Genomic DNA, 11,223 nt, shown 5'->3' on the forward strand with positions numbered 1-11,223 from the left:
GGTCTCCACTGCCAGTGCCGCCTGCACTGCCTCCTCTATCAGCTCATACACAATCGCTTCTCTGGAGTTACTCTATATACCTTCAACCCCCTAACTCCTGCTTTATATCACGATAATAATTACATTATGTCAGTCATCCCAATATTTTGCACAGCTGACATTCTGGCAAGTGTATGTGAATGTTCACTACCAACAAAAAAAAAAAAAGAAAAAAGGAAAAGAAAAGACCAAAACTGACCATCTTTCTCCATTGCAGGTACCAGATCAGCTCATTGAAAAGTCCACCCAGCCAAAGGATGCTACAAACATATTCTCCTTAATGCGCACCCCTACTCAAGAAGCCATTGATCTTAACGGGACCGATCCACCGATTGAGGACGTTTCAAGGACCAAAGTAATGATAAGATCCATCAATTCATCCAGCGACTTTTTGCAGAGGGAAGGGAGGGCGATTATCTCGAAAAAAGATGGGTTGCTATCCTAGATGGCAAATCTACTAGCCAGTCTGCGGTGGTTCTGTATCATGGTAAGAAGAAATCCCTCTGGGACAAGGACCACGAAGACTCTAAGGTGGACTCCACGATACCCGGGAAGTATAAGATCCATGATGATGGTTTTATCTAGAGGCAGTGGCGAATACCATTTGAGTTTGCATGGGCTTTATTCATTGATATTGAATACTACTCGGAAGAAATTCTCGAACTGTACTCATGGCGTGAATACCAGGCCTTGGATGGAGTTGTTGATGCTGAGACCTGCCACAAGATTGTCAAGGCAGAACTGCTAGACCCAAAGGGGGTTATGTAAAATGATTCCCTCCAACACATGCTCAGGTGTTTTTAATGGTATTTTCACGTGCTTGATACTTAGTAGTATAACGGATATCTGAATTTAAATCTATTCATATAGAGATACGCCTCAGGTTGCGTATTCAACATATTCTATCCAGTTGTGATCTGCGAGATGGAATGAATTGCTTGGTCAATTTTATTTAGGGCAGCAAAATCCACGCCCAGTAACTTTCTCGGGCACTTAGAACATCAGAAGTGGTCATTTTTGGTGTCATTTTCACAAGTTCTCGCATTCTTGTTGAAAATGGTATTGAAAGTTAAGGCCGTAGATTTATGTAAGAGTCCAATTCGATCCAAATATAATCTTTGGATTTGCTTCATGGATTACACAGGTTCTAATAGTAGTGTTAGCTCGATAAATATGTTGAATTCCGACGAAGCTCAAGAATATCTAAACATGAAGTGTCATTGACGAAATATATAACCCAATAGATTTCGTCGGGCTTGAAGAAGACAGAGCCTAGAATTCCAGGAGACTCGAAAGAAAGATGAAAGTAAAAACAAATGAGAAACTGAAAGGCAGAAAATGATGGCTCTACCATCAAAAATGAGAAGAGAATATCAAAACTGGAACAAAAGAGCAAAGAATAAGCAACACAACAGGGTATGATATGAAACAAAAACAAAAACAAGTCAGCCTAGTCCTAACATAACACCCACAAGCAATAATTCAGCCTCAAGCACTCAAAACATTTTCAATTCTTACATCCTGCGACGTCCCTGGCCGATGTCCAAAATACCCATCCATAACCTGCGGCGTCTTCCCCTTCCTCTCCCCAGTCCCAAGACTGTCGGGCGTCAACTGGTCATTTCTGGGCCTAATGGGAACAAGGACTTGTTTCTTCTTGCTTTTGGAGACGGAGACGGATCGCGCAATTGAGATTTCGATTTTGGGGAGGTTCTCGGTGTCGTTTACAGGGAGATCTTGATTTCCGGTTTTTTTGTTGTCCTGGTTTGTGTATTCATTTTCGTTTGGTGTTGTTGCTGGGGAGAGGATGCTATTGACTTTGTCGCGGGTTGCGTCGAGCGGGGAGAGGACGGGGGAGGATGCTGTGGAGGCATTGCGGGTATTGGGGGATTGGGGTTCGAGGTCTGTGTTAATGGAGAGGGCCTTTGGTGGTTTCTGGTCATTGCCGTTGATGTTTTCTGAGAATGGGCTGGTAGCTTTGAAAATAGTGTCTTTACCGACGTTGACGGATACTTTTTTCCCTGAACCATTGGGTGCGATGCTGGATGAGACTTCGGAGGTTCGCGATCTGAATGACATTGGAGATGGTAAGGGGCTGTAGGCATTTAAGAGAGATTCTTGCTCTTGGCCTGTTGGTAGGGTCTGGCTCCTGGCTAATGGACTTGGTCCGCGGGGGATGTTTGAAGTGCCCAGGACCTTTGATGCTTTGCTAACTTGCGTTGTTGGGAAGAGTGAGAAACTTGGTGTTCTGGATCGTGTTGGGGAAGTAGCTCGTCTGGGTCGTTGGGTTTCTGGCGATCCGTTTATCTACACTCTTTAGCATCATTTCACTATATGTGGGGATGAAAAACATACCCTCGACGACGCAATCACTTCATCCATTGCCTTACTCCTCCTCGACAAAAGCCCCGGCTTCCCTTGCCCAAACAACCCCCCAAACATAACACTATACCTCTCCATCTGCGCATCCGGAATGTCAACCTCTAGCATAGGCGCCGAATCGTCTCCCTTAGACGCATCAGCGTCCCTGGCTGCCGACTTTGCGTTCGCGCTCGCGTTTGCACTTGTGTTCTCTGCTTTCAATCTCCGTTTAGCCTCTAGACATGACTTAATCTTTCCACCAGTCCTACCCCCGAAACAATTACCCTTATCCTCGACGCCTGAGTCGGGCTCGCCTCCGCATTCCGGGGGCTTGTGCTTGTGGTTGCGAACCTGATTTGGGGCGGCGGCGTCCTTGTGCTTGAATAGGCCGCCAATTTTACGCCATTTGCTGGGTTTGCGCTGCAAAGGGCGTTTGGGTTTTTCAAGGGCGGGGTGGTAGCGTCGTTTCTCGTTTTTGTGGTGCTGTTGTTCTGCTTGGGCGCCGTTTCTTCGATGAACGAGACGGGGGCTCCCCAATGCGATGCCGATTAGGTTACTTCCGTCGGATTCATAACCACCGTCATGAATGACGGGGGGAAGTGGCAGGTCATCCATCGGGGGTATAGCTATTCGCAGGTTGGGGCGTCTGTCGCGGCCTTCTGAAGTCCTGGGACGCTGCAGGCCCAGGAGTGATATAGTTCGGGGGTCAGAAGCATGCTGGTCGCTCACGGTGGTCGCGGCGAGGGTCTGGAGGTCATTCCGTTGCACTGCATTTGTATAATGAAGGACCGGGCTGGAAACGTCTGGTGCGTGGTGATGGTGTGGTTTTCCCAACATGTTGCAAGTTAATTGAATTGCTTGTACCTGACAAGTAGGAGAAGAGAAGGCACGAGACGCAGTCTCGGATACGGATAAAAAAAGAAAAAACAAAAAAAGAATGAAAGAACAACCTTCCAGAAGGTGTTTTGTTACAAGGATACACAAGAGAGAAAGAGAAGAATAGATGGCATGGTGTAGAGGAAAAGGAGTGGCATTATAGAAGAAGAGCATCCAGGCAGCCCGCAGTGGAGCCGGCAGTCGCAGATGTTGTATCAGGTAAAATACTGAGACACAGGGTCAACATCACGGGCCAGCTACTGGGAAATAACGCCGCCGCTAATGTTTCGGATATGGTGATCAACAGTGCCCTATTTCGCGATTGATAGCGGAACTGTGTTCTTTACCGTAGTGTTTTTCCAAGAAAACCTGTGTAAACTGTTCACATAACCCTGAATACTCGCTATAATCTCAATTGACTCTTTATAGGTATTTAGTTGGAGTATGTAAAAGCGAAAATATCCCAGTAGAATAGGTAACATTATTCATGTAAATGCCGATCTCCAAATAGAGTGTAATAGAACATTCTCTCTGATTGCGATTCAACCTTATTCAATCTAGAAATGTATCTCAACTTGCGAGTCAGAAACAAAAACAATTTAGAGCATAGAATACTCGCACGCAGACGGCCGAGAAATGATCGCATCGCGCTTACTCGCTGATTTGAATACCAAGAGTATAGCTTTCGAACCCGAGAGACCTCCACACCTCAACCAATTCCTGGTAGCTTTATAGTTGATATTATCCCATCCAGGACCAGCAACCCGCAATGCGACTGGCGTGTTATATCAGATATAATAGCCAGTTCTCGAGCGTTATATTCTGTGGATACGACACAGAATCGTAGTCAGGAACGGATTGGTTCTCTCTTTTGGATGATGATAGCGGCTGGCTGTTTCCAATGCGGTCTCCAGGTGCGTCCAGGGTAGCCTATTGCTTTATCTTTCCATTTCTAATATTTGTAGGGAAAGGAATAGTGAGTCAGCTTTCAAATCAGTTTCCTGGGTGCTCCAGGCTGATCGGTTTCATACAGGGCTGCACATGCCATCCTTTCTCTGTACTGTCTTAATCCAATCATCAGAACATACAAACACATATAACACAATACCCCTTCAATCCACGGTTGAGGAGCGATCACATTACGCTTTACTGCGGGTTTTGATATGAAGACTCTTGGCGTGATACGCCTTCGTAGATGAGATTCCCGGGCCTTGAAAAGTCTTGATAACCTTATAGTTGATGCTATCTCATCCAGGATTGGCCCTTTGAAGTCCGTCTAGCGTGTTAAGTGAAAAACCTAGGACTGGTTTGGGGATACTTCAACATCCACCATAATGAAGTGCATGACTGGTAATTCAACCAGAATCACCAGACATTCTAGCCATGGTGCATAAGGATGCCAATCCATTAAGCTCCATGCCTTTTAGCTCTGCACTATCCTTGTCAAGCTTTAATAAAACCAAAATATTGGGGTTTTCCAGTGTGGAACATCCTGGGCTTTTTGTCATGGTTATCAGCACAGTTTGTATCGGTCCATTTATTTGTTTCAATTGCAGAGCCAAGATAAGCATAGTTTTACGGGGCAATTGTAACTGGATTTCAAAGGTCAAAGAGACCAACTTTAATTCATTGAGTTTATGTCTGGTCGCTGTTAGTATCACAATTGTTAGTGGAATGAGTAGGACCCCTTACCTGTTGCCTTTAATGTATTGAAATATTATCTAGCATTGTATTTATGAGATAGACAACACTCTGCCAAGCAGGAACATGTCAATATCTGATTAGGCCAGGTACTGTTAGCCATGCTATTCAGATGTTGTCAATTTGACAGCAGATAGCTGACTGCACAATCGGGGTACTCAGCTGAAGTAGTAGCTAAGCCGGGTTATACTATAGACTGTAACATGATATACGCACTGCCTAGGAAAACTGTCTAAGCGTTCTCTGGCCATTTAAAAGTCAATTCCCACGTGTATATTTGCAGGACTTTTCGCCATAATGGTGGAGAAAACTATTTCCCATGGTAGCGAGACTTCTCTTTTGAGGCATCGCTGAGGGATCTGCTACAAACAGACAAATGAAAAGGCGACAGACGTCCCACATATTATCAGAGGATCTACCGTTAGACAAGATCCAGAATAAATACCTACCGGGGTGCGCTTTCGCTGGTGACGAAAAAGATGCTGGAACTCCAAAAACCATGTACTCTGTGACCCTGGAGAAGAGTTGGAGCCGACCTAGGTTGTTCTCCATTTGCCGATCTAATTTTTATGGTTTATAGCCCCGAGTCATCTACTGAAACTGGCACGATTCGCTCAACTTTGCTCTTTCTTGCTTGTTCAATCATTCCTCCGGTAAATCATATGAAGCCATGCAGGACCCCACAATGGCAGATAGAGGGCTGTGCTGGGAGGTGAAGGAGTCCAGCCTTGTACATACAGTGCCGGGCAGGTCTGGCTTCTACATGATTTACACTCTTCGCTGCTTTCTCGGCGGCACAGTAAGACCCCTAATCTATATTAAATAGACCGGATCTACTGTAATATATGTACTGTAAATAACAAACAGTAAACATACCTCTATGAAGTGCTTGTATCCTCTATACACTAATTCGAGTGTAGTAAGATTCGTTACAAAGCGGACAAATAAAGAGCGAGTCTGTTCAAATGGTAGCCAATCAGTTCGGGTTGGAAGTAGATCTCCAAACCCCAATCCGATTACCCATCAAAAAGAAGATGCATGTCACAGGCTGCGCCTGTCGCATAAGCAGTTTATTTAGTCGGACGGAGAAATTACCGGACGTAGAGATTATCCAAGGGGCTATCTGGGTTCATGCAATTGTGTTACAACAGTCTGCCGTAGCTATCTACGCCGCACTACATATACATATATATAGAGCGACTAGGCATTCGTTCCATTTTTCGTAAGCGAAATCTTTTTTAACAAAGCTAGACATTAGCATTCCGGGCCTCGCCCTAAACAATGCGTTTTGAAAGACCCCAGAAGGTGTTCAAGATATGGGACTTGTGTGAAAAAAAGAAAAGAAAGAAAAAAAACCTTACATAGTATCAAAATTTCTAAATAAAATGATGTGAGGGCCCGAAAGTCTTGTATGCTTAGTGTCACGGCGCTCTACTAGGATAATCGACTATCCAACTCATGGGTTCTACCTAGGTAGCTATCGACGAGAATAATCAACATGAGGAAGGAAGAAAGGGGGTGACGCCGTATTTATCAACAAAGCAAACAACTGCATCTCACGTGATAACCAGCCAACGTGACCAGGCTGTCACACTTAGAAAAAGCTATTAAGTATGAAACCATGATCTTGTTCGGCGCTTAATCTGCTCATAGCCTTGCCACTAATTCATAGTATATTTCCTTCCATGTACATCTATCACGAAACTTCACGGAACTATCATTGATATCTATATCGAGTCCGTTGTCCAGATACCGCTTTTGAAACTAAATTACAGCAAGATCACCATATCGGAACCAAAGCGCAAAAATGTCGATATCTGAGTCAGGAGTGGCTAAACGACCAGGACGATCTCCAATGCCCATAGAGAGCACCGACGGGGAACGGGATTTGAAAAGCCCGAGGAAATATCCGCTGAAAGTATTACAATTGCAATCTTTTGTGCTCTCTTCTATGAAGCTCTCACAGTCAAACACAGCCTGGATGAAGAATTTGTATGTCGTCCGAAGAGTATCGGTCCAGTGAAATATGTGTACTCTTTCAGACGCATTAGGGAGCACAATGTTGTGATAGCCTGACCTAATCAAATGGGAACTGTGAAGGCTGCCCAATGTGCGACGGCTGTCAGCAAACAGTTTCCAAACGTCCGATTTGCTTTGATGGTCGGCATTGGAGCCGGCATTCCCTCCCCGAATTGTGGCATCCGACTGGAAGATATTGCCGTCAGCATTCCCCAAGATAACCACCCCGGTGTGATACAGTATGACTTTTGCAAGTATGAGTAAGAAAGATTTATTATTAAGGGGTCTCTTGATAAGCCTTCATCAATCCTGATGAGTGCAGATGGATCTTTGGAAAATGATGAAATGATGATGAGGAAACCGTTCAGAAGGTTATTAAAAGAATATCACCAAGATACTCATGTTTGCACTACCTGATATAGATGATATCCTGTCTAATCAAGCTTTCCACCATATAAACAAAGGAGAGGATTACATTGGATGTGAGGAATCAAGTGAGAAGATCGTGTCCCGCTCTCTACGCCATCATCAGCAACCTGGGGTTCATCAGGACCTCATTCCTTCAGGTAATGGTGTTGTCAATGATTTTCAGGACCGAAATCGCTTATGCCGAGACTTCAACAACACAATATGTTTTGAAATGGAAGCAGCTGGCATCATGAATGAGATTCCATGTCTAGTAGCCCGAGGAATATGTGATTATGCCGACACCCACAAGCAACACGGATGGCACCACTATGCTGCAACCGTCGCAGCTGCCTATTGCAAGGCTCTTCTTTGCAAAGTTGGTAGACAGGATTTGGAAGATACAAGGTGTCTGAGAGAATTGATTGAGGGAATAGAAAGTTTGATTGGAGAAGTGAGTGAAATTCAAGATATGCAAAGGCATAATCTATCCACTTACTTATGTTTAAACGTGTGTGAACTAATAATATAAAGTACTACTCAGGTACTGTTGATAAGCTAGAACAAGACAATATCTGGCAAAAACTTCACGTTATTGAAGGGGCTTCCTTCGACTCCTACACAGGCGAGGACAAAGGCAAATGCGAATGCCTCCCTGGAACCAGAACCGATATCTTACAGGAGGTCACAAAGTGGGGAAGCTCTCCCTCAAGCCAGTGTATATTCTGGTTAAATGGTATGGGAACTGGAAAGTCCACCATATCATGAACAGTGGCCGCATTACCCAAAAGGGACAATTTCCTTGAAGCAAGCTATTTTTAAAGAGAGGTGAGGGTAGTCAGGGCAATGCAAAAAGACTGTTTCCAACAATTACAAAGGAACCACTATCTAAAGTTCCCCAAATGAAACCCAGTATCAAAAGAGCAACAGACCCTCGAGGGCCATGCTTATTCAGTTCAGCTAGTAGCGCTCTCCCCAGATGGTCAAGTACAAACAAGAGCTCCTCAAGTATCCTTGGAAAATGGTTGGGTAGCCTTTGAAGGTGAAAGAATTCTATGGCTCCCCTCTGGATATCGTTCATTTTCTACTTCAGCTACTAATTATGGCATCCCTGTTCTTGGGTATAATAACGGGAGAGTTTTGATTGTAGGGTTCTGTACACTATGAAGTAAATGCACCTCATTCATATTTCTCTTCATTATTTTCCATTTCTACTCGGAAGAAGGGCCTTTGATGGTTGACGTATATTAGGTACCACCATTCCGAAAGCGATTGTATTATTCATTGTCCGCCTGAATGGGGCAATCCGATACATCTAAACATTCCATGGTTGAACGATTTCATTGATTTTAAAAGCGCCTGATTTTATGTACGAGATGTGACGGTCTCAAACAATATGAGTCTATTGGTAGACTATCTAGTGGAATACTAACATGGAGAATAAAAGGAACAAGCTGGGCATGCCAGCGCCACGCTATCTAGTTATGCGAAAGGGGCGCCTACCCTATATTCAAACAGGCCAACGTAGTCAAACATCTTGCGTTGTTGGTGAGTGCCCGCGCTCCATGACAACCGAAGCGAGTTGCGCCTCTGCATACCGATCTGCAAGCTTCCATTGGCCATGCCAAACCCATACTTGAATCAAGGTCACGATTAATGAGTCTACACATTATCCAGTGCCGCGAATATATCTACATCCGTAGTCTCTAATGCCAATGGGAAAATGGCCAAGTCCTGGTGAATACAGGGACTCAACATTAAGAAGACCGAAGTATAATTGAAAGAGATACCTTCAGTAAAGTCAACATGGTTGCAGCGTGTCAATAAGCCAAGGAGTTTACCTGACCTGTGCACTTTTTTGAGACGACGATCTACGTCCCCCACATATCTACATCTTTACATTATCGACTGAGCTGGATGTTATTGATAATAAACAGACTAACAACGCCTTTTTTTTTTCTTTTCTTTTTTTGCCACAAAATCTGCAGGCCTCTCCAGTGCCCTTGAATCTCTCCAGCATCTCTCGTACTATCGCCAGTGTTCTCATAAGATCTTCAACACGGCATGACTCGAATGACTGATCGACTATTCAACCTTGAAGCGGGGATTGTTAATACAACTGACAATCCTTACCTTCATGTTACAGGAGAATAAAGCAACCTCGGAGGAATCATCCAGCCCCGCAAAGATTCTCTCTGTACCCCTCAACTTTATATAGGAATGGACCTCCTTTTGGACCAATGTAGTATGGAATACGGGACAATTAACATAATTGCTGACAGGTCAGGAAGTCTTTCATTTGCTACGCGGTACGGTTGAATATCTTTGATTGTCAATGATGACGCTGTGCTGCACTCCCTCACAGGCTACAAAGGTATATAATAAGTCGATGTTCTGGAGGAGGGTTAGATAAGTATTGGCATTGTTTATTCCATATATCCCTCTTTTAACAGTCTAAGTCACCTCCATTGAATTCATACATCAGAAGAAACGCCACAATGAAGGTTCTCTCCCTCCTCGCCATGGCAGCCACCACCACCCTTGCTCAAACAACGCTCTTCCCACTCTTCAACGCCGCCCCAACAACCCTCCCTATCACCGGCGCACAAGGCAGCGTTGTCACCGCTGACACCTCAGCCACGACCATCGCCATCCAATGCATCAAAGGCAACGACCTCTGCCACCTCAACCAACCCATCACTGTCACCGAGGGCCCTTCCACGCATTCCATGAGCGCGGTATTTTCAACACATACACTAGCTCTTAACGGTGTTGCTACCATGATCGAAGATTGTATTATCACATCTAGTACCGTCGGCGCATCGTGCACAGTGTCACTTACTTTAGAGCTGACGTCTCCGGCACCGACATCAACATCAACGGGGTCGATGACTGCTTCTGTCTCTGTTTCCACTACAAGCAGGACTTGGGAGACTAGTTGTGGATTGCATGACATCTATTATAAGCCGTTGACAGTAACGGCGGGGATGGAAAAGTTAAATGTACCAACTGCAGAGCCAACGGATGCGGGGGCGGGAGCGGGGGAGAACCTGGGAATCGGGAGGGCTGTGGCTGCGGCTGCGGCTGCTGCGGCCATGTATGTATGATTCCTTTTATGGTCTAGTCTAGGTCTATAGCTACATATTTAGATGCTTATAAATGAATGCCTTCATTGGATAATCCCTTCTTGAGAGCTTTTCTTCACATGCCATGCTTACACCGAAGTCCGAATACCGATGCGGTCCCCTACTAGGCTAGGCCCCTGGGTTTACCTATAATGTAGGGGACCATTAGGTATGAGACCGGGTTGGATCTTGTAAATGGTTTTGTGAGAGAAGGAGACCAATAACCGACTTGCTCTATTAGAGTTAATCATTAGATCATATGGGTAGTGAGCACGGGCAAGTCCTGACGGAGACCGGCGGGTTGGTATAGTAAGGACGAAAAGGCGCATGAATCAGTGTAGTGCGTAGTTGATTGATTGATATGGCTTTTAATGCCTTCCAGTCCTGAATATATACCTTGCAATTATAGGCCAGTTGCAGATGCTTCTATGAGTTCCAAGGACTCTAGAATATCTTCATAGCGATTAAGGTGACTCTAGACCTTGGTACACAAAAATATGTCCTCATGCTTGAGTGATTCGGAGATTCACAAAAGTCCCTGATGCGCTGACCAATCTCGCCTTCATATTGGTAGAACCAGGCACGGCCCAGGTGTCCGTCCAATGTATCTGCTTCTACTGCCAGCTACTGCTGCGATTGTGTTGCCAAACATCAAAAGAATATCATCGAGGACCTAAATATGACATCGAAAAATGAA

The 11,223-nt window shown here is 44.7% G+C and overlaps 4 protein-coding genes across 4 annotated transcripts; 3 read left to right on the forward strand and 1 right to left on the reverse strand.

The window, feature by feature from the left end:
• The first annotated feature begins 88 nt into the window (after nt 1–88).
• EURHEDRAFT_417281 (uncharacterized protein) lies at nt 89–883 on the forward strand. The gene is made up of 2 exons (XM_040783156.1): nt 89–171; nt 257–883. Exons 1-2 carry the CDS (start codon nt 127–129, stop codon nt 482–484), a joined length of 273 nt encoding a protein of 90 aa, XP_040634311.1. The 5' UTR covers nt 89–126; the 3' UTR covers nt 485–883.
• A 319-nt stretch (nt 884–1,202) lies between these two features.
• EURHEDRAFT_417283 (uncharacterized protein) lies at nt 1,203–3,375 on the reverse strand. Its single transcript, XM_040783157.1, has 2 exons — nt 2,395–3,375; nt 1,203–2,346 (listed from the first exon to the last, which is right to left on the reverse strand). Exons 1-2 carry the CDS (start codon nt 3,235–3,237, stop codon nt 1,528–1,530), a joined length of 1,662 nt encoding a protein of 553 aa, XP_040634312.1. The 5' UTR covers nt 3,238–3,375; the 3' UTR covers nt 1,203–1,527.
• Nucleotides 3,376–6,631: 3,256 nt separating this feature from the next.
• On the forward strand, nt 6,632–7,509 carry EURHEDRAFT_417284 (uncharacterized protein). The gene has a single exon (XM_040783158.1). It carries the CDS (start codon nt 7,063–7,065, stop codon nt 7,258–7,260), a length of 198 nt encoding a protein of 65 aa, XP_040634313.1. The 5' UTR covers nt 6,632–7,062; the 3' UTR covers nt 7,261–7,509.
• A 2,414-nt stretch (nt 7,510–9,923) lies between these two features.
• EURHEDRAFT_466861 (uncharacterized protein) lies at nt 9,924–10,508 on the forward strand (the record flags this gene model as incomplete). The annotated part of the gene is made up of 1 exon (XM_040785137.1): nt 9,924–10,508. One exon carries the CDS (start codon nt 9,924–9,926, stop codon nt 10,506–10,508), a length of 585 nt encoding a protein of 194 aa, XP_040634314.1.
• Nucleotides 10,509–11,223: the final 715 nt, after the last annotated feature.

The sequence above is a fragment of the Aspergillus ruber genome (genome assembly GCF_000600275.1).
Source record: "Aspergillus ruber CBS 135680 unplaced genomic scaffold scaffold00046, whole genome shotgun sequence".
Classification (NCBI taxonomy): domain Eukaryota; kingdom Fungi; phylum Ascomycota; class Eurotiomycetes; order Eurotiales; family Aspergillaceae; genus Aspergillus; species Aspergillus ruber.

What these genes read in the sequence shown, in the direction of transcription:
- EURHEDRAFT_417281 (XM_040783156.1), top strand. Translation starts at nt 127, where the DNA reads ATGTCAGTCATCCCAATATTTTGCACAGCTGACATTCTGGCAAGT. An exon ending in CAGCTGACATTCTGGCAAGT is followed by an intron (nt 172 to 256) that starts GTATGTGAATGT and finishes TCTCCATTGCAG; the next exon opens with GTACCAGATCAGCTCATTGA.
- EURHEDRAFT_417284 (XM_040783158.1), top strand. Translation starts at nt 7,063, where the DNA reads ATGGGAACTGTGAAGGCTGCCCAATGTGCGACGGCTGTCAGCAAACAG.
- EURHEDRAFT_417283 (XM_040783157.1), bottom strand. Translation starts at nt 3,237, where the DNA reads ATGTTGGGAAAACCACACCATCACCACGCACCAGACGTTTCCAGCCCG. An exon ending in AAGTGATTGCGTCGTCGAGG is followed by an intron (nt 2,347 to 2,394) that starts GTATGTTTTTCA and finishes TAAAGAGTGTAG; the next exon opens with ATAAACGGATCGCCAGAAAC.